This window comes from Penicillium cinerascens, assembly GCF_028974065.1.
Source record: "Penicillium cinerascens strain IBT 15544 chromosome Unknown contig_16_segment0_segment0, whole genome shotgun sequence".
In the NCBI taxonomy this organism is placed as follows: Eukaryota; Fungi; Ascomycota; class Eurotiomycetes; order Eurotiales; family Aspergillaceae; genus Penicillium; species Penicillium cinerascens.
In genome coordinates, this window is record NW_026695286.1 from 2,970,884 (window position 1) to 2,994,896 (window position 24,013).

The 24,013-nt window shown below is 53.4% G+C and overlaps 7 protein-coding genes across 7 annotated transcripts; 2 read left to right on the forward strand and 5 right to left on the reverse strand.

Annotated features, from left to right (window-relative positions):
- Window positions 1–539: 539 nt before the first annotated feature.
- nut2 (mediator complex subunit NUT2) lies at window positions 540–1,174 on the reverse strand (the record flags this gene model as incomplete). The annotated part of the gene is made up of 3 exons (XM_058448176.1): window positions 540–915; window positions 996–1,092; window positions 1,144–1,174. 3 exons carry the CDS (start codon window positions 1,172–1,174, stop codon window positions 540–542), a joined length of 504 nt encoding a protein of 167 aa, XP_058313587.1.
- A 675-nt stretch (window positions 1,175–1,849) lies between these two features.
- N7498_001114 (putative serine/threonine protein kinase) lies at window positions 1,850–5,001 on the reverse strand (the record flags this gene model as incomplete). The annotated part of the gene is made up of 3 exons (XM_058448177.1): window positions 1,850–3,889; window positions 3,944–4,041; window positions 4,101–5,001. The coding sequence occupies 3 exons, from the start codon at window positions 4,999–5,001 to the stop codon at window positions 1,850–1,852; spliced, it is 3,039 nt and encodes a 1,012-aa protein (XP_058313588.1).
- A 1,847-nt stretch (window positions 5,002–6,848) lies between these two features.
- N7498_001115 (uncharacterized protein) lies at window positions 6,849–8,794 on the forward strand (the record flags this gene model as incomplete). The annotated part of the gene is made up of 2 exons (XM_058448178.1): window positions 6,849–8,354; window positions 8,477–8,794. 2 exons carry the CDS (start codon window positions 6,849–6,851, stop codon window positions 8,792–8,794), a joined length of 1,824 nt encoding a protein of 607 aa, XP_058313589.1.
- A 1,058-nt stretch (window positions 8,795–9,852) lies between these two features.
- Window positions 9,853–11,996, reverse strand: N7498_001116 (DnaJ and TPR domain protein; the record flags this gene model as incomplete). The annotated part of the gene is made up of 3 exons (XM_058448179.1): window positions 9,853–10,141; window positions 10,197–11,358; window positions 11,429–11,996. 3 exons carry the CDS (start codon window positions 11,994–11,996, stop codon window positions 9,853–9,855), a joined length of 2,019 nt encoding a protein of 672 aa, XP_058313590.1.
- A 1,648-nt stretch (window positions 11,997–13,644) lies between these two features.
- Window positions 13,645–14,427, reverse strand: N7498_001117 (uncharacterized protein; the record flags this gene model as incomplete). Its single annotated transcript, XM_058448180.1, has 1 exon — window positions 13,645–14,427. One exon carries the CDS (start codon window positions 14,425–14,427, stop codon window positions 13,645–13,647), a length of 783 nt encoding a protein of 260 aa, XP_058313591.1.
- A 2,481-nt stretch (window positions 14,428–16,908) lies between these two features.
- On the reverse strand, window positions 16,909–17,513 carry N7498_001118 (GPI anchored serine-rich protein; the record flags this gene model as incomplete). The annotated part of the gene is made up of 2 exons (XM_058448181.1): window positions 16,909–17,029; window positions 17,086–17,513. 2 exons carry the CDS (start codon window positions 17,511–17,513, stop codon window positions 16,909–16,911), a joined length of 549 nt encoding a protein of 182 aa, XP_058313592.1.
- Window positions 17,514–21,621: 4,108 nt separating this feature from the next.
- Window positions 21,622–23,328, forward strand: N7498_001119 (dual-specificity mitogen-activated protein kinase kinase; the record flags this gene model as incomplete). Its single annotated transcript, XM_058448182.1, has 4 exons — window positions 21,622–22,356; window positions 22,426–22,717; window positions 22,773–23,142; window positions 23,199–23,328. 4 exons carry the CDS (start codon window positions 21,622–21,624, stop codon window positions 23,326–23,328), a joined length of 1,527 nt encoding a protein of 508 aa, XP_058313593.1.
- Between the last annotated feature and the right edge of the window lie 685 nt (window positions 23,329–24,013).

The window sequence follows — 24,013 nt, forward strand, 5'->3', positions numbered from 1 at the left end:
AAGTTATCAATAACATTGTCCCGACATTGAACGGTAGGCACTTATTCAAATATGACTGAGGCTGGTTTGATAGACCCGTGCCAATACGAGGAGACCGCAGAGAATTGGTCCGTTGCTCCAATCAGTGTTGGAAAGTTTGAGAACTAAAACAGATCTATAAGACAATGAGTACCTTACAGCTTAGCATTAAAGACATCTTAGAATGGGTTTGAATGAAATCGAAAAACAATTCGTGAGTGTCCAGAGGTGAACTCCATTTTGAACACCGCTGTAGCGCATGGAAACAAAACCAACGCCAAAACACCTCGCTTACATGCCGGAAATGCGGAGAGACAAAGATAAAGTATAAAAGCAGTTCCACGGGAAAAATCCCGTAACTCCCCGAACCCCTGCCCTGCCCAGAACCCGGAAGAACACCGTCGCAAAAAGGCCACCAGACATCACAAAACGGGGGCCAAAAACACGACACGCACCATGCAACGTCACATCAAGGCTGATGCCCGGGCATCATAATGAGATCAATCCCTCCCAAAATAAAATCACTGACTCGGCCCAGCCCCATCACGCTGATCATCAGCAGAAGCAGACGCACACGCAGACGCCGCAACGACACGGTCCACCTCCGCCCGACACTCGGGCATGGCACTGCGCATCTCGCGCGCCAGCACGTCCCGGAACCCGGCGAAAGCCTCGCGCTTCCCCTTTAAGTCCTGGTTTCCGCGCTGGACAAGTTCCACGAACTCACGCGTGTAGATGTCCGGGTTACGTGCCGAGTCAACGTAGTCGATGATTTCGGGCGGGAGTTGGATGCTTGAGAGTGGTGGATTGGATGGGTCGGTGGTGGTGTCTGCTTGTTGGCCCGGCGGGACGTCGGTGTCGTTGGAGAGGGTGGAGAGGGCAAGAGTGAGGTTTTTACTGAGGTTTTTGTTAGCCGAGCTTGTCCTGGTAAATCCTTCGTGGTCTCGTGGTAGGCAATGGCTGCTCGCAACACGTACATTTTCCGGACGAGCTCTTGCTGTGTCTCAGGACCAAGGTAGCCGTGCACGGCGGACTGGATCTCGAACAGGTGCTGGATGACGTCTTTGAGGTCATCTGTGTCCCATGTTAGCTTTGAAGGTCTTTTGACTGTCTGGTGTCACTCACCATCGACCGTATTCAGCATTACCGGAGCCATGATGCTTTGGGCTGTCAATTGAGGTTATTGCGACGGAGATTTGGCGGAGATCGCGGTGGTGGGGAAAGGCGGTGTGAGTGTGAGGAGGCTTAAATGAAGTAAACTTGGGATTGCGGAGCGAATGGAATTCTGTGTATAGACCTTAGATTGAGTTGGCTTTTTATATCTAATTGCAAACGTTCTTTTTCGGCTCAGTTTTGGTGTTTTGGTGTCTTGCTGTTCTTTGTCACGGGTGCCTGACATTGAAATCCCCTGGTCTGGATGTACTTTGCTACTAGAGTCTCGATGTCTTAGTATTCAATAGCGTCAAAAGATCGAGTTTTAGAAAGCATAAAACCGATTTTCTCTCGATTTGGGCTCTTGATGCATCCTTTGATCAAAATCGAGTCTATCAAAGGCCGAGTGAAGGATAAGTGGAGGCAGGAGAGAGGAAGGAAGGAGGAGGTTTAGGATTGAAGATGCTTAGAGACAGAGGCTACTTGCCTCAGTGAGATGCGTATCACAATGTAAACCGACCGTGATAGATCGATGACCATCTCTATAACCACACTTATAATGAACCCAGCGAGGCCAGAATGCAAGCCTTCCAGATATATGTACAATCCCCAAAGTACCATCCACAGACGAAACACGCTAAAAGCACTTTCACAGCACCACAACAACCTCTAAAATGCTCTACACTTCTCGAGTCCGCAGCTTGGCGTACTTCGGAATCTCAATCTCTGTCTCCATCTCCAACCCTGAGAGACTCGGGAATCGCCGGCTGAAATTAGCCTCCCAGTCCTCCCCTTTCGGCGCCGCTTGAGATGACGGACTAGGGTCGTGGCCAGTGCCGGGTCGGGAGGTATCTTGGGTGCCTACCCGCAGATTCTTCGGCTTTGGAGGGGCTGCGGGGCGGGCAGCTGCACGAGAGCTAGAGGAATACCCCGTGGAGTTGGACGTGGCGGTTTGCGGGAGTCCTGCTGGCGCGCTGGCTCCTTCACGGCGGTCTGGTAGAGCCACGTTCCCGTCGCGGGCACCGTAGATGGGGCCTGGGGTGCGGGATATGGGCTGTTTGCCCGAGGTGGGAGATTGCAGGTCATCCTGCTTTGCCTGCAAAGCAGAAGTATCGGTGTATTTTCCGTAGCCGGAAGCTGTCTTGGGAGGAGCCGGTGCCTTGCTGGACTCGCCGAGCAGTGTCTGCACCCTGTTTTGGATGGCTAGAGACCGGTGCCCATCTGGGCCTGCTCTTCCGCCATCGTGCTCGGCAACCCTGCGCCGATACTCGGCCGCGGCAGTAGCTACTCGCTTCTCCTCCTGGGAGAGACGGCGGCGCTCCAGCTCACGACGCATTTCGGGGGAGATGTCATCTCGATCGATATCGTCCAAATCAGCGTCCTCGTATTGCAAAGGACTCTCGTTGGCTTCCTCGTAGGCTTCCGAGTCGCTGACAAGGGCCTGTTGCAGTTGTGGCTGGTCTTGAGCCGAGGGGGTTGAGGGTTTGTCCGGGTTGCTGCTCTCGAAGCGGCGGAATGCCTCGCCAAAGCGGCCTGCAAAGAGGTTCTTGCCCCCTGAAAAGGATAGCGAAGAAAGACTGCCGCGCTTGGAATGCTTAGCGCCACTGCTCAAGCGTTTCTCTCGTTTGCGATTGCTTTCTTCCTCTTCCTTGGCTCGGAGATAATCTAATTCCGAAGAAATTTTGCTCTGCTCATCTTCACGTTCCACTTCCGTGCGAACTGACCTCAGTGGTGCACCGTCCTCGTATTGGACAGACAAGTCGAGCGAAGACCGTGAGTGCTCGTTATTACGCGACAGGTCATGCCGCGCTCCAGCTTGCACAGAAACAGGGCGAGCCTTTGCGATGGCAGACTTGGATCGTCCAGCGGACTCGTTTGCTTCCAACCCAGACGGCCGTCGGAGTGTCTCCATAGAGGGGCGAGCAGAGTTTGACTGGTTCGAGAACCTATCGGATGACAGGCGTGGGCTGGCATCCGGCCACAACCTAGAAGATGGAGGCGACGGGTTCTTATTCCGTTCCTCCTCAGTCCACGGCTGGCTCGCGGGTCGCTGCTCGTCAGAAGGCGGGAATCGGTAAATTGGACGACTAGAAAGCTTCGGCTCTGGCAAACGAGGAGTTTGAGCGGGCGAGGTCATGGTTCCTGTGGAAACCATTGCAGGCCGCTTGGGAGTTGGTTGATACAGCGGTGCCGATTGTCTGACAGCAGTTTCTCGAGGGGTTTGGGCCCGCACAGGTGAGGCCTGCGCTTGCCGGACAGCCCGTCGCTCTGGCGAAGCCTGTCGGAAGGCATCATCCGCCAAGGCATTGGTAAGTCTTTGCGACAAATCGTCGTCCTCCGATTTGGGCTCTTTGGCTGCTGGCTCAAAGTCGAACTTATCGCCCTTCTCGTGCAAGATATCGAATTGATCCAGCGAAGGGAACCGCTGGGATAGCTCTTCTGCAGTCTTCTCGCGAGATTTTCCATCTAGAGCCGCGAACGGATCACTGGCCGCGCTTTTAGCGCCACCACGGTACGGAGAAGGGCTTGGTCTGGCAGAACTATGCGTGGATGACTGAGGTTTTCCAGGACGTCCTCTTCGCATCGGCGCAATCTCGGGGATGATTGGGGTCTCTTGCATGGGAGGCGAGAAAGTAGCTCCAACTGAGGGAGCTTCCACGTGAGTAGGCGGCAACTCCTGGAATTTCCGTGCTTCGGAGATAGACCGGTTGGAGTAAATCTGGTTCAAGGTCAGTAATTTGATTCAGGACATCAGAAACAGCCGGAAACGAACGTCTCGAATTGGGACTTCCTTGCCCTGCATTTTGCACACTTCTTTGACCACCTCGTATATATTTGGGCGCTTCTGGGGATTCTCTTTGAGCATTGATGCTGTGGAGACCAGTCAGTTATGAATCTCCTATCGTATGTAACCGATCCACTGCACATACCGATCAACATCTTCAATCGATCCGAAAACTTGGGGTATGATGGGAACTTGAAGCTGGCGTTAAGGATCGCCATCTGTCCAACTTCTTCAAACGGAGTCGTGTAGTAACATAATTTGTACAGGAGAACACCAAGGGCCCATATATCACTCTTCTCATCAATCGGCTGCTTGCGATACACATCAATCATTTCCGGACTGCGGTACTGTAGGGTAGTGTGTCGTTGTACATCATCTTCGATCAGTCGACCCTCAGCCGCCGATGTGGCAGCGGGACGAGGCGGAGCCGTAGAGCCAAAATCACACAGCTTGTAAGTGGACGTGCCCCCGGACTGTGAGATCAAGACATTTTCCACTTTCAGATCTCGATGGAGCAGAGGCGGTTTGAGATAGTGCATGCAGGCCACACCCTCAGCCACATCTGAGAAGATCTTGATGATCTCGGGCTCCGTCAGACGGTTCTGAAGCCGGGTGTTCATGAAGTCAATCAGACCACCACCCCCGCAAAACTCCATCAGCAAGAACACCTCGTATCCGCCCCCGTGTAACTGTGAAGCATGCGAATCGATATACTTGACAATGTGCCGGTGTCCTTTGAGTTTCTTCATCGTTTCCACCTCAGTGCGCATACTTGCCAGCGCTGCCTTGTCAGGGACGGCGACCCGCTTCAGAACCGCGGTCGGCGAGCCATTGATCGGCTGAGGTAACCGGACGACGTAGACATGGGCGAAGCCACCTTCGGACAGGTATTTCTCAACCACCACGCGATGACTGCCCACTTGGACCTTGGTCCCGGGGAGGAATGTCCCCGCGGGGGCGGTCACAGCGGCGACCGGGTTGTACGCGGGGAGGTGGCGCAACGCGGAGTGGCCCTGGTGGGCTTGCGGCGATTGAAAGGAGGACATGGTGGTACGGGACAGCCCTTAAGGGCAGGAGAATTGGGTCGGAGAGGTCCTGGGCTATCGACGCGGCATAGGAGAAGGGGAGGGGGTGAATGGATGTCTGCGAATGGGGCCAAGAGGACAGGTTGGCGGGGAGCGGAGTAGAATGGGGGTAGTGCCTGACTACCGCGAAGCCAAAGCAGAAGAGAAACAAGGAAAGGCCTCCACCAAGGAGGGAGGACTTCAAGACTCAAGACAGATGGAAGAGGAGGATGGAATCTCGAGGCGGAATATGATCCAATCACCGGGTGCGGGTCACGTTCTTCGGAGGATTGTTCTCTTGGAGCCGCCTTTGCATCCTTTGGATGTGTACGTCCTTCTTTACTCTAACTCTACACCGTCCTTCAACCGGTCCATTTGAAAGACTTTTGCGGGTGGACCGTGACTCGGAGTCTCGCGAGTGTTGAGAGCCCTGATCAGAGTCCCGCATCTCATGGCCGGATCATGGGACATTCCGCTATACCGAGCATGAGGCCCAAAGCCTTGATACCAGTGGCTGCTTATCTGCTTAGAGAGCGGTCTCTAGGTCGTCTCTGACAGCCTCACACACGATGGTCATCCTCCTAACCAGACACCTCTCATGGACATACGGGCTTCGTCCGCGGCTCTCAGGAGCCACGGTGCCCCGTTGACCTCGAAGATCACGACGGACCCACTGCGCTCGAACTATCGTCCCCAACCGCTTGACCGCAATATCGACACGGCTCTCTCCTGCGCTATACTATACCGGGCTATTGCGGGGGCCACATGTTGAAATGGCCACACCGTCCAGTTTCTGAACACTTGCCGCGGCTTTGGGGGTTCAGGAGACCCGAGACGTGAACAGCGGGCGTGGACACAAAGTATTGCAGATGGATTGTGAGCTCTCACTATTACTTTGCACAGTTCACAGCTTTCGTACCCGCTCTGCAGCACCACCTTATTACGTCTGTCGTCATTCTCTCTGCCTAAGGCCCGTTGGGCGCATTTCAGGCGACGATCCGATGACATAAGCCACCTTCCGTAACGGGCAAATTGTAAACAAACAGTTTTCTCGCACCCTTGCGAAGCAAGCAGCGTAGCCAGCATGCTCTACAGTTGATAGTAATCTATATGCGGCATTTACAGATCTTGATAACGTTTCGAGAAAGGGCCTCGTCGTTGAAAGAGGGGTCGCGGGCCCAAAGCAAGGTTCAGACCGGCCTGATATCCCTTGATGCTGTGCCACGGCTACCATCCTCCCCAGTAGCGATGGGGCTCGCGATCGCGTGGCGCCCCCAGGCATTCCAACAATGCGCAGAATCTGATCTGAGCGTAGAGGAATCCGAGATCGAGGAGAGGGCCCATTTTTGCGGGGATCTATTGGTCGGGCCCTCTTGTTTTGCTGTGTGATGGCCACGTCTGTTCTGCATAGTGTCGCCGATCCTTAGCGGCTCCCACTTCTCCTAAACAAACTTCCCCCAAACTATCCTCTTCACTTCCTCTGCCCCTGCAACACGCTTTTCTTTCTCTGAGGATCAGAGTCAGATTTGCGTCTCCGCTTCTTACGTTCCCCTTAATATTCGTTCGCAACTGGCCTCGGACGTGGCCCAGCACTGAGTGGCCTAGGGCCTCAGTGCAAATCTTCCACTGAACATGATCTGGCTATCGACTCAAAATTGCGCAAACCTGTTCAACTAGGGTCTAGTCGTCTGTTCGCAGCTGGGATATTAGCCTGGAGTAACGAGACAGGCACCTGGTATATCGAGGAAGACTGGGGATTCCACCGGCTTCCGTTCTATCTTATCTTTTATAATCATACCATCGCGCCCTAGCACGTCGCCCATTTTACCATGGACGGAGCGCCGCCTCCGCCGCCGCCGCCGCCGCATGGCGAGAACCCCAATACCACCGGCGGCGAATATCGCAAATCGTCCGACTTGCCTCAGGGGAACTACGATATCTTCATCGTCCCTCCGCATTCCTCCGGCGGAGGCTTCCTCTACCTTCCCTCCCTGCAATGCAATCGAAACAGCTTCCTCGCGGGAGTTGCAAGCACACTTTTCGTGGGCATGGTATGGACTCTCATATCGCCGATCATCAGGGCGTGGTATATCGCCGCCGTTTCAGGTGGCAACAATATGGGAATCGTTGTGGTAGCACTCGGCTTAGGCGTGGCTGGTTGGGCCTTCGGAATATCGCAGTCAGACGGCTCGAAGGGCAATAATGGCGGAGGAAGAGGGTTCGGCGGAGGATCTGGATCTGGCGGGCCAAATGCCCACAGTCAGTCTTCTGGTGCCGGTTATGGAGGTGGACCCGGACAACAGCAATACGGAGGTGCCGGTGGATCGGGACAGCAACAACAACAACAACAAGGAGGTAACTTCGGAGGAGGGCAGAACCGTGGCAACCAGTACGCTGGTAATCAACACGGCTCTGGGCCTCCGCCAACGCAGGATTCAAAGAAGCACGGGGCAGATGGGGCTGAATGGGAGCGCGCACGGGAAGAGACAAAGCGCAAGGAAGAGCTGCGCCGGAAAATGGAGGAGTTTAAACGCAAGCGTGAGGCAGAAGCCAAAGAAAAAGAGAGGAAACGTGAGCGGGAAGCAATGGAGAAGGAATTGAAAGAGCGCCGCGAGCAGCTTGAGAAGGAAATGGCTGCTGCAAGGGAGAAAGCGGAGAAGGAAGCCCGTGAAAAGGCTGAAAAGGAAACTGCTGAAGCCAAGGTCGAGGCCGAGAGGCTTGCAGCAGAAGCAAAAGACAAGGCTGAAAAGGAAGCTGCTGAAAAGGAAGCTGCAGCAAAGGCACAGGCTCAAAAAGAGGCCATGGCCAAGTTCGCTGCCCTCAAAGAAGCAGCTGCAAAACGATACGCCGAGAAGAAGGCTGCGGAGGCCATGAAGGAGAAGGGTGCAGGCATCAAGCCACCTGCCAGTGCAACAAGCGCACCCCGGACCCCTTCCCCTAAGAAACCGCCCTTCCCGACAGCCAGGACAACTATCGAGGAAGACGACGCATATTCCTTTCGGCCCTACGACCGCCCACGCCGGCCGTATGTCACTTCGGCATACTCCGAGTCATCCTACGCTCCGTCTCAGTCTACGGCTCGCACGACGCCTCCACCGTCGCATCGAGGTACTTATTCCACCAAGGATCCAGACAAGATCGTGATCCAGGGTGTATACCAATTCAACAATGCCTTCAACAAGACCCCAGTCGCGCAGCTGGTCTCCGGCCAGGGAATGGTGACCGACGGCCTCGTGCTACGAATCACAACGGAAGGCCTGTTCATCGACGATGACCTGCGCGGCGTCGGACAGCGCGAATGGGACGTCAAAGCCTGGACTCTCAAGCTGGCAGAGGTATGGTGTCCCCAGATGGGCAAAGCCCCCCCTCAAAGCAAGGCTCCAGCAACCCCTTCTCCTTCCGCCGGGGCAATTCTGCGCATTCGGTCCCTACCACCGAGGAATCCGATGCGTTCCAGGCAGCCTTCCTCAAGACGTGCAAAAACACCTGCCGTCTGGCGTCTCCGGCTGCATCCTTTGCCCGTAGCGCTGCCGCCAGTGGTGTCAACAGCAGCGGCCCGCCCCAGGCGGAGTTCCGTGGTCTTCACGTCCTCCGCGCCAGCATTCGCGACCAGGAGGGCAAGCGATACGTTTTCGTCGTGCAGGACACGGAGGCCTGGAAGGTCGCAATTGGACTGCAACGTCTGCGTGCCGGCGCTCTGGTCCGCGCCCTCGGTGTATCGGCTCTGCCAGTCCCAGAATGCAAGAGCATCCTGGGAGGGCTCGGTTATATTTGAGAAATGGGCTATAAGATCATTGGGAACAATCTTGCGGGACTGCGGAAGCAAGTACACTTTCGTACTGCCTGATTCGACCACGTCTTCCTTCTTTCCTGAGCGTTTGTTGCTTTCTGCTGCGTTCTCAAAGCTGCGCTTTCATTTCTCATTAGCGGCGGAGTTTGCCCCATACTCTTCTTCCCTCGGTACATTCATTCGCTTTTTTTGCCATGGCCTCGTAGCTTCTGAGATTCCCCCCTTACCTACTTTTTTGTTATTATTTTGATGTCTAGTACAGTTGACGAGCATGTGGATGAGTTTCATTGGGGACGTACATAGCATATCATTACCGAAGTGAATCAGCGATGTTGCTTTATACCTTGCATTTAGACTAGCCGAGACTTAATTTAGGTTGATTATTGTATTTATTGCTTGTTCCAAAGACCGGTGTAGCGTTATATTGAAGAAAGACCTCATCAGAGATGATACATTTGCCGAGTCTCGTTACTTCTAATTTCATATCAAGCCTATTTCAAGCTCACTTGATTTTGACCATTCATAGAACATGATGCAATTCTATCCAAAGAACAAAACGCCACGAATGATGTCTGGTGTATGCCTGTCGAGTCCATGGAAAATCAGTCCGAGAACATGCACCGCTCATTTATTCATTCCCGTCCAGCACTCATATAGACACATCAAATGATAATGAAAAGACACAAAAAGGAGTTAAATATGAAGCCAAAAACAATGTCTATCATATGGGAATCATCCTGCTTCCGTATACCCGTGGAAGCATCGCAAATATGGAAGAAGACATGGCTGGAAGCAGACGAGCAACGCCTTTTTTGTAGTGTTGGTGTCGTCGAGTCCAGATCAAGGGAATATCAAAGTAACAACCGAACAACCGAGGGTACCCTGTATATGGGGGGTGGAAACACATGCAAAGGTCGAGGCGGGTATCAGGCAGGGCGCAAATGTCTCCGTTTTCGACGATACCTGGTCATGATGCTCTGCTTCAATTGTTCGCTGGCTGGCTTGAAAATGGTGTTTGGAAGAAGGGTAGACGGTCGGTCCATCTAGAAGGGGAAGCCGCCGGGGAATCCGCCGCCACCGCGAGACTGGCCGGCGAAGGGGTGGCCGCCTGCTGAGGCGAAACCGCCGCCGCCGCCGCCGCCGCCGTTCATCATGTTGAAGAGGATGTTGGGGTCGATGTTGATATGCGAACCGCCCATACCTCCCATGCCGCCCATACCTCCTCCCATTCCGCCCATTCCACCCATGCCGCCCATGCCGCCGAAGCCACCGCCGCCAAACATGTCGGACGGGTCCATCAGATCGTCTCCGTTATCGTAAGCGGCGCGCTTCCTGGTGAGGATGTTAGCATAATGTTCAAAGTCAGACGAATAGTGAAGACACTTACTGAGAATCGATCAGAGTCTCGTAGGCCTCGCCGATCTCCTTGAACTTCTCGTCGCCGGCCTCGCCATCGCGGTTCTTGTCCGGGTGGTACTGGATAGCCATCTTGCGGTAGGCCTTCTTGATCTCATGCTCGCTGGCGTCCTTGCCAACCCCAAGGATCTTGTAGTAGTCCTTGCGCTGGGACTTCTTCAGCTCGAACTCGGCCTTGCGGATGTCCTCCGCGATGCGCGGCTCGGACGGGTTGTTCTCAGCAACGCTCTTATAATCGCGGATAGCCTCCTCCCAGTTATCAGCGCCCGCATGCGCCTTGGCGCGGGTCTTGTAGGCCTTTAGGTATGAGGGATCCAGACGCAGGGCTTCAGTGCAGTCCGCAACGGCCGACTCCCATTGCTTCATGTTGGAGTAGGCCTGGGCACGGTTACCCAGGATCTTGGCGTTCATGTCCTTGTTGGTGGGATCGACCTCCAGAGCCTGGCCGTAGAGATCAATCGCTCGCTGGTAGTCCTTGGCCTTGAACGCAGCGTTACCCTCTTCCTTAGTACGGCTGAGCTTCTGAACAATGCGCAGCAGCTTGATAGCCGCCTTCATATCCGGGTCCAGCCCGAGACACATCTTCAGGAGCTTCAGCGCCTGTTCCGTCTCACCGGAGGCATAGAACGCCCGCGCGCGGATCATCATCGCATCCGGGTCCTGACTGTTCTCACGGAGCAAACCAATCGCAATATCCTGTGCCTTGCCCAGCGAGTTGCTGTTGTTCATCTTCAGCTGCGCTTCCGCGGCCATCAGGGTCCACTTGCGCGGCTCCTTCACACCACCGCCCAGTCCTTGCCGGGCCTGGTCCAGGCAGAAAACGGCCATCGAGCCACCCCGATCTTCGGCCAGGGTTTGCTCGGCCTGTGAGATGAAGCGCTGCATCTTCTCCGCTGCCGCACGGTCGGTCGCAGTCGCCGGGGGATCCACACGTGACAGCACCTCCAGCGCCTCGTTCGGCCGACCCAGGCTCGTCAGGATCTTAGCCCAGCGGTGGAAAATCTTCGGGTTTTCGGGATCGAGGGCGTTGGCACGCTCGATGTCCTCGAGCGCATTGAGATATTGCTTGGCGGAGATGTTGGCTGCCGCGCGGTTGGACAGGTAGGCCGACGAGTTCGGGTTAATCTCGATCGCTGCAGTTCAAAATTAAGTGTTAGCGCTTGTTCTCAGTCATCGTGCACACACGCACGCCGGAAAGCATACCCTTGTTGTACTCCTCGATGGCGCGACGGTAGTCGCCATCCTTGAAGAATTTGTTACCGGCCAACTTGAAGTTGTCGGCCTCATCCGTGGAGGAAGAGTTTGACCGGTGCGGAGGCGGGGTAGGACTCCGTTCCTCGGTGCCGTTGACACCGTTCTTCAGCTGAGCCTCCTGAGGATCGATGTCCATGGAACTCCGCTGGTCTTCTCGGGATGCCGCCATGGCCGACAGTCGACGGCGCAGCTCGTCGGGCGGGAGATTGAGTGGGTGAGATTCTTTCTCTTTTGAGGACTTGCCGAACCGAAAGGGGGCAGTCGGGATAGAGGTGGAGGAGGAAGACCGACTGTGAGTGAAGCGGTTCTTGGTGGGGGACTTAGAGGGCGAAGGTTTGGAAGGTTTGGAGGGCGACTTGCGCGCGGTGGAGAAGGACGTTCGGGGAGAAGAGGCGGGACTGTCGGGCTCGTCCTTCTTCCTCTCTTTTTCTTTTCTGTCCTGGACTTTCTCTTTGCTTTCGGTGGTTTGTTTCTCCTTGTCCTTATCCTTTTTGAAAATGTGGGCGAGTTGGACCATTGGGTGGCGTTAGGGTTTCCCCTGGTACTGTAATTTTTTTTCTGGGGATCGAAGGACAACGAAGGCGGTAGAATCGCCCGGATGGAAGGATCTCAACCACGAAAAATATGCTGAAAGAATGTGGTGGTTTTTTTCACAGAACAGCAGCCATGATCAGCATTAGTCTAGTCATCAAGCGTCATAAGGGGCCCGATAATGCCGGTATCGACTGGCCGGGGGGTCTGGGGATGAGATGCGAGGGGAAAAGGCCCAAAAAAAGATCCCGGAAAGAGATGGACCGGCCAGTGTACTTTATAGCTCTCTATCTATGGAACTTAGTGTTTTCTTTTTTGCTACTGGTGGGAACGCAGGAAATAACCCAGAGGCTGGAGAGCTGCTGGTCTGTGTTAGCGCGCGACAGAACTGGAGCAAGTCACCAAATCCTGTCGGATGACGACGACACCACCTCGGCTAAGACATGACTGAAGTGGTTCGAGAATCTTCTGCTATCATCAGGCCCTCTTTGCAATCGGCTTCGAGTCTTTCTACTGGAAAGGGTAAGGCCCAGCAAGGGTGCAAAGTCAGCGAGACTTTCCTCACGGTGGAGCGGTGGATCCAACATGCAGTTTGCTCGACTCGTAACGAGACGCCAGTGCTGACCCGGGGCGGGTTGGCCCTAGGGAGAGGGGAATCCCTGCCATAAGTCATTCGATGGCAACGGACGTATTGCCGGGGTAATATGTGTCGTCTGGCTGATATCTGTCTTCCGAAACATCCCCACATCGTCCTGTGTTTGCTTTTTTCTGGTACGGAGTACAAACACGAATTGTCGAGACTGGAGCTGCTGGTCTGTGCTGGCGTACGGGGAACTGGGTGTAGCAATGGTCACAGCGTGGTCGCAGAGTGCCAATCATACTCCGATGCCATGTGCTCATCTGACGAATTTGAGACAGATTCTGCAAGTCACAAATGCTAGGTGGGAAGTCATATGATTTCCGATCTCGGCCCTGACATGGACGATCATGAAAAGAAGCTCGACTGCCTGCACTACTTCGCTTGACCTCGTTTTGTTTCCATCATTGTCATTGGGATCTCACGAGACCAGATATATACCCCGGCAACATAGAGTGTTCAGTGGATCTGGTTGCGACCGTTGCGTATCAACACTTGACGTTTACATCCGCAACTAGCGCTAACTCCAGACATCATTTTGAATATTTTACTCTGCATGATAAATTTGCTTTATTGACAAAGAACCGGGAAATTAAGCTATGTCAACGTCATGGGAAGGTAGAGTTTATCACTAAGCGGGTGCCTCCCGAAAGCTGCCATAAGAGGATTAGTTGCCGCATCACGGCTCACGATTCAATCACCTTGGCGGTCTTCAACCTTTCTCTTCTTTTCAATAAAATCCTATCATCCAGATTCGAAAACCAGTCAGCCGTAGAAGGGCATAAGCTGTATAAGCTGGTCTACAAAATGAGCGAGTCCTTTCCGAACTCGCGGACAAAAGAATACACGGCACAAATAAACTGTTTTGCTTTGCTAAACACGCTAGGGTATAATGTTTCATGCAAAAAGTAAAGTCTAGCCAATCCCGCTGGATATAACAACCACGTCACCATCATTCTCCAGCCCTAACCAAGAAGACCAGTCTCAAAGAGGCTGGTTATTGACTATTCTCATGAGCACTAGCTCTCGGCCTCGAAGCCGGACCAAACGTGAGTCGCATAACGTGATTCGGGCTGAAGCAGTGACTTTCATAATCAGGAGGATGATCCCGCCGCTCCAGGTCGTCATCACTATCATATGGATGCCCCACATATAGCGGGGTCGTTGCATTGCGTAGCCTAGTGGGCAGCCGATGGATCTGTGGATGGGAAGAGCGTGTCGCCGAAGAACCAACAGTTGTCCACTGTTCCACATCCTCAAGCCAGACTCGGGGGTCAGAGCTGCGTGATCTTGGTTGATTGGTCTGTCGTTGTATGATGGTACTTGACCGTGAGCGCTCGTAGTCTGGGGATACTCTGTTGTGTTCGAGCTCATCTTCTTCGGTGTGCCTGCCTCGATGGGCTGAGGCTCGTATGAGGTTATTATCCCTACTCGAGGGACCATCGTTCCCAGTTGGGTTGGCAGCTGGTCTGCGATGTTCTTGCTGTCGTGGAGATATGGGTTCTGCAGAGGCGGGTCGCGGCGGTAGAGGCTTCCAGAGAAGGTTTGGAGGTGTATTATGTGGGGTTGCATTGTCCACGCGAAGGCGAGGAATTATAGAATGCGGCGTCCTCATGGTCGACTGGTCGTCGATTGGAGGGCCTTCGAGAGATGAAAGATCCATGAGAGGGCTTGGTTGTCGGTAGGAGTTTCGAGGAGTTTGACTGGAGCCTCCGGCTTGTTGAAAATCTAAAGGGTCTGGCAGGGGCTCTCGAGATGTAGCGGCGCGTTGTGGCGGCATCGACTGGAGATGTATTGGTGGCTCGCGGGGTTGTTGATGAGACTGGACCGCTGTTTGAAGCCCCCACTGTGTCGGTTCAGACCCTCGAGATGCTGCATGCGAGGCATGGGGTGCAGACTGGGTTCTGAAGAAGAATTTGCACAGCCTCTCGCAAGGCATTGTAGGGGCGGGCCTTTTAGGGGGGTGATAGAGCAAGAGCCCGGAATGTACGCTCAAACGAATGAGGTGCGCTTTGATGAATGTAAATAGTGGATCGTCGCCGAGTGCTCGTATTTGGAACCATCATCAAGACTCCGAAACGAGTGCGAACGCAAAACAACCCCCGAAGACTGGGAGGTTACAATTCCTGGAGAATCCAGCGGTTTTGCTGAGCAGGGGTGTCTGCTACGTATATAGATCAGGGATCCAAGCCAAATCGGAGATTTCCAAGGCGTCCTAGCGAAGCCACTAGCGCGGCGTGGCCCCTATCCGGGGCACTAGAATATTCCTTTTCAAGATTATGTTCCTTTTAATAGTCTCCAGGGACGACCCGAATCCTTTTGGGGGCCAGAGTCTCCAAACTGCGTACACCGCTAGGGACGAGGGCTAACAACCGCGGTGTACAGCCGGACCAAGAAGGTATTGTAAGTGGGCCTAATTAGATGGTCATAACCTTCTGTCTGGGAGGTTTGAAAGATGTTCGGAAAGGTACCTTGGAAAAAGGGATCAAAAGATGTCTAGAAAGACGTTTTTAGAAATGCCCTGGAGGATATTTAGAAGGACTAGGAAAATAAAGTGTCGAGGCCCTTTTGCAATATCTCCTTGGTCCGGCTGTACTTTACAGAGTTGTATGTTATGTAAAACGTCATGGCCATGAGATCCTGACCTGGATGGGGCCGTGGTTCAACTCCTTCGCACCTAGCTTCATGATCATCGTCAACACAGAGAAATACTGTTTACTGAGGGGCCACGGCCCCCGAAAGCGAGTCATGGTGCCTTAATTTCCGAAAGCGAGCCGTGATGCCTTCATTTCCGAAAGCCAACGCCCTCGGAATATAGTCCGAGAGCGGTACTATGTCGACTATCTGGAGCCAATGTGGATGTTGCTGGATCACGCCCCGGTGGGGCAGTTATTTTTGGTTAATACGAAGCGCGGTAAGATTCTGGTCGCACTATACGAGCCAGCGAGTGTAATACAATTGTCCTTAGGGCTATGCCTGCTCTTTTTCATCATCAAGGTCTGGGGTTGATCATTTCGGCAATTAGATCTTGGGGTGTGAGGTCATTCTGTTCGGGAATAAATGTAGCAACACGGCCATCGCTCGGCCAGCGCAGATCGTAATAAGATTGGTCCATTCTTCCTTACAAGATGCTCATGGTCTGCTAGGGATTCCAAGGATCCAACTAACACTAATGAACTCTCTACGCAGGCCTTTGCCGGGTATCGGATGCACGGCATACCTGATCGAGGTAGGTACGTGTTCCCAATATACATCCATGGAATATCCGCACGAAAATTATTTCAAGATTATAGCGGACAGGGAATTGCGAAAATAATGAATAAATATTCATGGATGTTCATTGACCTTGTTGCCAAGGTCATGATGCTCTTGGGAGCACGCGAACCTGAACCTTGGAACACGGTCCACATTCCACGGATGCAACAGCGGCTCCATGAATACCTCGGAGTATAGAATTTGCTACAGGCAAATACGTAATTTTCCATTCCCATTTCTTCACGTGCCCATAAAACACCATACACAACTAATTGAATTAAGATCAATTAGAATACCAAGTCAGGTTCGAAGATCTATGAAAGTGCGCCTTGTAGCGAGGCTCAAGGTGGCAGAGCATGGCGGGCTTGAACCCCTGACAGCCTGGTCAGCTTACACCACCATCTACAAATTTAGCACAATGAACTCTTTAACGATAACGAGGCTACTGGGAGAAATTGCAGGTACTCTCGGATAGATAACCGTTTCTAACACTGTTAATTCCCGACGGTGTCTCAATTGAGCGAAGCTCAGTACTGACACCCGAATAGGGGTAAAACGAGATTAGGGATTAAATCACTAGGTCTAAAGCGTAGACAGCGACGGCATTAACACATCCAAATTAAAGAAAAATAGATAGCAAATGTGGTATGGATACATTGTCAAAAAGGTTACGGGTATTCGCTGGAAAGTGGGGAAATGGTGAAAGCTGTCATGGTTTACATTAAGATCGTGCTCAAGCCGCCAAGCGCTTCACACACAACTCCGAAGCTATCCAGGAAGCCCAAGAATTGGAAAAGAATATGTATAGCAAAAGCAAATCAGAAAAGGGATAAAACGTATCCAATCAGAAGCAAGTAACAGTATTGGTCGGGGTATTCACACCAGACCCAAGTTAAATAACAAGAACCTTCTCTCTCCGTCCCCTTTCCATTCCACTTGCAACGGCCACATACCAACCAGGCCTAAGGCCAGCTTAGATGCAGAAGTCCATTACGGATGGAGTCATTTAAGCCAGGAAGAAGGCGGCAGCGGCGGCGGCACCAGCGAAGGTGAGCGAGCCGGAGACGGCACCAGCACCGTTGAAGACGGGGGTGGAGGAGGGGATAACGGAGGCGGTACCGCTGGGACTGTGTACTAGTTAATTTGCAGATCCATTGATATCGGAGATCAGGGATTAACTTACACGCCGGTCTTGGACGAGGGGACGTGGGGAACACCACCGCCAACGGGGGAGGAGTTGGTGGGGCTGGAACCACCGGGGGCGGTGACGGTCTCGTACCAGGTGGTGCACGAGGTGTGGGGGATCACCGAGGTGACGGCCGGGGGAGCGGGGATCACGTTGGTGGCGCTGGAGACAACAGGAGCGGGAGCAGAGCTGGAGGGCTTAGGAGCGCTAGCGGGGGTGGTGGTCAGGACAGCGGGGGTGCTGGTCTCAGTGGCACTAGCACCGGAGGGCTGGGTGCTGTGGGTGCGACCAGGGCAGTTGGTGACCTCGGGGCCGCAAGAGGTGATGGTGACCTCCTCAGTCTGGTAGACAGTGGTGTCGGCCGCGTTGGGCATAGCGGCGGCCAGGCCGACGAAGAAGGCAACGGTAGCAGCGGTGAAACGCATTTTGATTGATATGAGAAGGATAACCGAAAGGTGGTTTTGTTTAAGAGTTCGAAAAAAGCGGAGCTTTTTGTAGAAAGAGAGTGAGTAGTTGGTTAAAGAGTGGATGACCGAAGTCTAGAGAGTGACTGAAGCGAGGCAACGAAGATGATACTTGGGGAAGGAAAGAAAGGGAAGTAGCACGGGGGGAGCCAGGGGCCTTTGTATGAATGGGGAGATTAGTCTGATTAGTCTGCCGTCGTTGCTCGTGTTTTCGCCCCCCGAAAAAAAAAGGGGAAATCGAGCTCGATACTGCGGAGTCGTTCTGGCCTGTACCGGGTACAAGGCAAAGTGCGGTGAATGGGCCGTGTCCGCCAAGTCGCCGGTACATCCCAGTACAAGATCATTGGCCGGAGTGGGCGCGTGGGATGAGCCGTTTCGTCCGTGACCGCAAGTTAGCATGTATTTTTGACTGGCGCTAATGCGTTAGCGCAGGGACTGTGCCGATCGTACGGACTCGGAAGGTGTGTGAGAAACAGACCTTGCATCTTCTTGCCTTGCTTGGATTTACGCTAGACCCCGCCTCCGTACCCTACAGATGCTAGCTATCTACTGGGAGACCGGTGATTCTCGGATCCCCGATACCACACGCCAGATACAGAGCTAGTATAGCCCAAGACGAAATAAATTGAATGGAACAAAAGGAACCAGTTCTCGGGGTTTCAGCCCGCGCGGTGCCAACCAATCCACCACCGATCCCCTGCCCGTTCCTGACGCCGTCTGCCACTCTGCATTTCCCCGTGGATCCACCCCGTCTCCACTTTACCCCTGAGCAACCCGTGGATTTTATTCCGCTTTCTGGGCACGGGCTGTTATTTTTTGTGTTGGTGCAAGGGCTTGTGGACGGTCATCCTTACTCCGTTGCCTATTCAAACCTTGGTTCCGAACTCGTTCCCCAGGCGATGCCGATGCACATCATCACTGGTGGGCTGGAACCCACGCCCCGGCGAATCGCCGACGAGGCCTTTCGTTTGGGGATGGTGTAATGTCATTTCTATTCTCGTCTGTCCAAACCATGACCCTCTTTTCAACTTCGGTGGAGCCCGGACTGGGGTGTGCTGTCTCCTCCGTAGCATCCGGGTAGAATTTCGTCCCACCCATTCCGGTTTATTTCTAGTCGTTTTGTTTATCATACTTTAGCTCTGGCGCTCTCTCCCCATGTCGCCGCGATCCAATTCGATTGCAAGCGAAGCACTCTTGGCCCCGCTACAGACAAGGCGCTAGTCTTCTGTCTCAGCGCCATCTCCCCCCTAACGGCTGCGACTGTCCCCATTTCACGTTGCTTGGAGGTGCTTAGCCCCGGGGCGGGGCCGGGGCAAGAGCTTCGAGGCCTGGGCTTGAGCTTTGGTCCCTGGGTACTACGCTGACATGATATTTCATTAAAGAGGTGGCAGGTGGCTCCGGATCGAGGCCCTACGCGCGTGATTTATCCCCTGGCGTTGCTTATGAATGTCTTGAAGTAATTTACTGACCCGTTACGCCGAGGTCTGCCAGTAACAGTCGGGTATCTGTGCGCATTGTTGATCACCATCTCGGAGCTGCGGTTCGTGAGTCTCGACCACAGACGACTCACTTCACGCGGTTCTGGACCGATAGTTCAGTGACAACTTTGTCTTCGCCGGGCCAATGATGATTCGCAGTGCGCCTGTTGTCTTTCATGGTCGAAGGCTCCATGATAGGGGTTTGTAAAGGTTCAAACCAGACACCGATGGCCACGAGGCCACCCGCCCCAGACTCCACATATTCCGCAACTATTGATTCTTGCTTGGATCTCGTTCTGCTTGATTCCCCTTTTCAATGCTACATTGAATCGGCTTTTAGTATTGATGAATGTACCCCATATTCCTCCTCATTCTATACTTAGACTAGAGTTCAACTTATTTGTGGAATCGGTTCACCGATATTCGAAAATAGGGGGTCATCAGATAGCATTGGAGGATCTGTACTCCCATCCCCTGAATTCCGATATGTACCAGCAGCCATTGACTCAGGTGCTTTTTTATGTATATTTTGGATCTTTTGATGGCGGGAAAAGGGGTGCACGGGCTCAAACGGCCAAGTCCCTGAATTGGGTCGATTATATCGACGGGCGCCCACCTGAGACCGCCAGTGTCTCTACTTTGTACGGAACCCGACCGCCCAGCTCAATGTTAAACAGGAAAAGCCATCTCGTGTTTGTTGAGGCAGTTTAACTGGGAAGCAGGTAGACTTGAACCAGGGTAGCTTATCTACAGATCGGGCACGAAGTGAAGCACCTGACAACGCCCTGCTGTTCGACCGACGTTCTGAGTTACGCTCACCGGTTACAAGATTACCAGTCGCCGTGGTTTTACAACATCACGAATCCTTCGCGAGCAGTCGCGGACAGCCTTTCGCCGATGCCGCTTCGGCCCCTGCACTCTTTTTTACAGTTGGGAGTGCGGCACGCCGGGAAGCGCCCGGGATTTATTGATCAAAGATCAGCGACAACGCGTCAGCCATGATTGAACTGCTGTACTGTACTTCCGCGACCCGAGAACTATTGGTACGCGCTCCGTTCACGATTTTCTGGCAGGCCGAGAATGCTCCGGACAATTGAACCAGTGACGCATTGAATACTTGGTGGACAATCGGGCCTTTGAAGCTGCGAAATATAAAGTGATTCCCTGCGACCCTTAACTGCCCTCTGTTTGTTTGGACTTTGTGGTTGTCAAGCCATAAACATATTGCTGCCTTGCGTCGCCACCGGTGAATCACAGCACGGCCGTAGACAAAATGACGTCGACGTGCCCTCCTTGATGCGCCATTCCGATGCTTCTGCAAGGGTTTCCCATCTAGAATGTGGCTTCCCTCGATCCGTGGCTGAACACACGGGAAGCCGAGTGCACTGCCCAGGTCAGAGTTAGGATTGCCGACTCAGAATATGAGACGGTAGCACAGCCACAGGGACTATGGAGTGCCCTTGCCGGAGCCATGGAATCTATGTGTTACGGACGAATCGAAGTACGGCCCTAGTCACTGATTTGGGCCCCTGTGATGTCCAAACGTTTCTGATCGACGCTGCCACTGGTACTCTACGCGCCGATGATGACACCGGATCTCATCAACTGGGCTAAGCCACCGCAAGGGATATCTACAATCAGATTCTGATGTCTCACTTCCGGCCGTTGTGCGGATCGCCCCTCGGCACCATGACATCTGCATTGCGCTGCATCGCTGGTTCAGACCATGTGGTCATGTACTTTTGCTGGGGATTGAATATGAGTTGGCAATGATGTCGCCGGGCGCCACTAATCTTTGGGCGACGCGTGGTTGGCGAAGTGGGAAAAGAGTGGAGTCTCGGAGAAGGGAATTTGCGGCTCAAGGCAACAACGTATTTCCCGGATCATGTCCACCGTATCGAAAGGAGATGATGTATAGGAGTGCATGTTAATCGGGAAGGGATAGTAACGAGCAGTAGGTGGGCAATTTTAGGGGGAAGGACGTGATCAAACGAAGTGTGCAAGTGTATCCTGAGATACGTTGGCGACAATACATCATCACATCGCAACCGTGGTTGACCGTGAGAATTCGATCTAGCTTTTCCAGCCTTGGATACGACTAGGCCAGATAGGAGAGAAGCAAATAGTACTAGGTAACGAGAGTAGAAAAGCAGAGAACGGAAGGAGAGAAAAGTCGAGGACAGCCATATAAGGCCGTGCGATCGCCGTGTTTCACCTGAAGGCCTTCTGAAACAGCCCCACCATCGCGAGGACCCGATCTCTCTCGCTCGTCCTGTCCCACTCGGCGGCTGTGTTGTCTATTAATATTCATGACGAGGGATTCTTGCTTGCTTGGATATCCAGATTCGTCGATGCTTGACCGTTGACAGGTGGAACCCAAACGCTTTTCTTGCCGAGTCACCTGCTCCAACTCCTCAACTCCTCTTCTCCTCCCCTTTCCACATTCGTTTCGGGGTCGCGATCTCGTCCACTCTCTTTATCTCCCCAGGTCGCCCCCTCTAAAAGGTGGACGAGGCCCTATCGACACTGTGGCTACCCTGGCTGACCCTAACGAGTTGTTCCTGCCTGGGGAAAGGCAGAACAATCTCGCCATGTCCTCCGTACCGCTTCTTCGACCCCCGGTCCCGGGCAATCGCAGCAACACCGGTAGCCCTCGAGCTCCGAAGCTCACCCTGGGAATACCTCCCTCTCCCAACGCCAAGCCCGTCAATGGCAATGGTGCGACTGCCGATGCCTCGCAGTCGCAGTTACAGTCGCAGCTTCCGACACAACCACAACCACAACCACAACCACAACCCCTACCTCTCCAGTCCACCCGTCCCGCCCCGCCTCGCCTGCAGCTGGCGACTCCCATGGGCAGCAGTCAAAATGTCCCGCAGGAGACAACGGTCAAACCCGCTGGTCGCCCGTCGTTAGGATTGGCCACGAACGGACTCGGGGTGAATGGGCAGACCGGCTCCCATGGTAAAGGCAGTGATCCGGCCTCCGCGAACTCCCAATACTCGGCTCTTAACTTCGCCATATCCCTCCGCCAGTCTGGAAGTGGCAATTCAGACCCCTCATCAGCCATCGGCTCCGTGTACTCGGACCGCGACGGTGGTTCGCAATTGGAGGGGGAGAACGGCGTAAACGGATTACTCCCCGATCTCGATAAACTAAGCCTGGAGAAGGGCCGACCCCTCGATGTGGAAGATTTGGACGACGAGGGTTGGCACGCGGCTAGCGAGCAAAAGAAGATTGAAGAGTTGGGGAGTCTGGGTGAGGGTGCTGGCGGTGCTGTCACCCGATGCAAACTCAAGGATGGCAAGACTGTGTTTGCGTTGAAGGTAAGTTTCCCCCATGGAATTAATATCTTTGGATATGTTCTGATCCAAGCTAATGCTTCACTATCATAGATTATCACTACAGACCCCAATCCCGACGTCAAGAAGCAGATTGTTCGTGAGCTCAACTTTAACAAAGACTGTGCATCAGACCACATCTGTCGCTACTACGGCGCCTTCATGGACAAGTCAACGGGCACCATTTCTATCGCCATGGAATTCTGCGAAGGTGGAAGTCTCGACAGTATCTACAGGGAAGTCAAGAAGCTTGGTGGTCGGACTGGAGAAAAGGTCCTCGGAAAGGTTGCTGAAGGTGTGCTGAACGGCCTTACCTACTTGCACAGCCGCAAGATCATACACCGAGGTTCGTCCATAGATCATTGCCAGACGACGCGACACGGAAGCTAATGTTCAATTAGATATTAAACCTTCCAACATCCTCCTTTGCCGTGATGGCCAAGTCAAGCTCTGCGATTTCGGCGTTAGTGGCGAGTTCGGCACCAAGGGCGATGCGAATACCTTCATCGGAACATCCTACTACATGGCCCCGGAACGGATTACGGGTCAATCGTATACCATCACCTCCGACGTTTGGTCCCTAGGCGTGACATTGCTGGAAGTCGCTCAGCACCGATTCCCCTTCCCCGCCGACGGAACCGAGATGCAACCCCGCGCGGGGTTAATAGACCTCCTCACCTATATCGTTCGCCAGCCCATTCCCAAATTGAAGGATGAGCCGGAGAGCGGCATTCGCTGGTCAGATAACTTCAAGTACTTCATTGAGTGCTGGTACGTATTCTCCGAATCAATGCTTGGCTATATTTTTGCTAACGACGTTCGTTTAGTCTTGAAAAGGAACCTCCTCGAAGAGCGACTCCTTGGCGGATGCAGGAACATCCCTGGATGCAGGACATGAAGAATAAGAAGGTCAACATGGCGAACTTTGTGAAGCAGGTGTGGGGATGGGAAGAGTAAAAGAAAGCAAAAGTCCGCCTGAGACCTGATCTCGTCCTTCATTTCCTCTGCCGCGGAGTCCTCGAATATTGAGTCTGAGTGGCTGGACCCCCAAGAATTGACCTGGCTGTCAACACTCAAAAACACGACCACCCATCACGACACTTGTTTATTTCTGTTGGATTCATGTGTTGGCGCTATCCTGTTCATTGTCATAAGATACCTGCCGGGCCGGAACTCGGCGCAGCGCATCTTTCTCATCATACCCTGCCGTTGTCCTTTCCCTTATCGACTACGACCTTTGGTCTGGCTACGTCCTTACCCATACGATCCTTACGGCCTGATATCCCCGTCCGCATTTTCTTCCGATCCTTTCACCCGTCCCTTTGAGACTACTTTCTCACCTTCTCACCTTCTCTCCTTCTCCTGCGATTCCCATCTCGTTGTCATATCTTGAGCCTGGACATATCTATTCTTCATATATTGTTTCTCTGTCCGTGTATAGCCAATCTTTCTAGGTTTTTTTTTTTTTTGAGGGGACCTTGCTTCATGGAGTGTATGCAATGCATTGGGGCCCATCCTGGCACATACCTAGGTCACTATACGTACCATATTTCCTCTGCCAGGTGGACTTTCCTATTCCAGATGCCGCCCCTTTAATAATGGCGCTCAGAATTGGGCTCACCGAGTAAACTTCAGTCCGGGC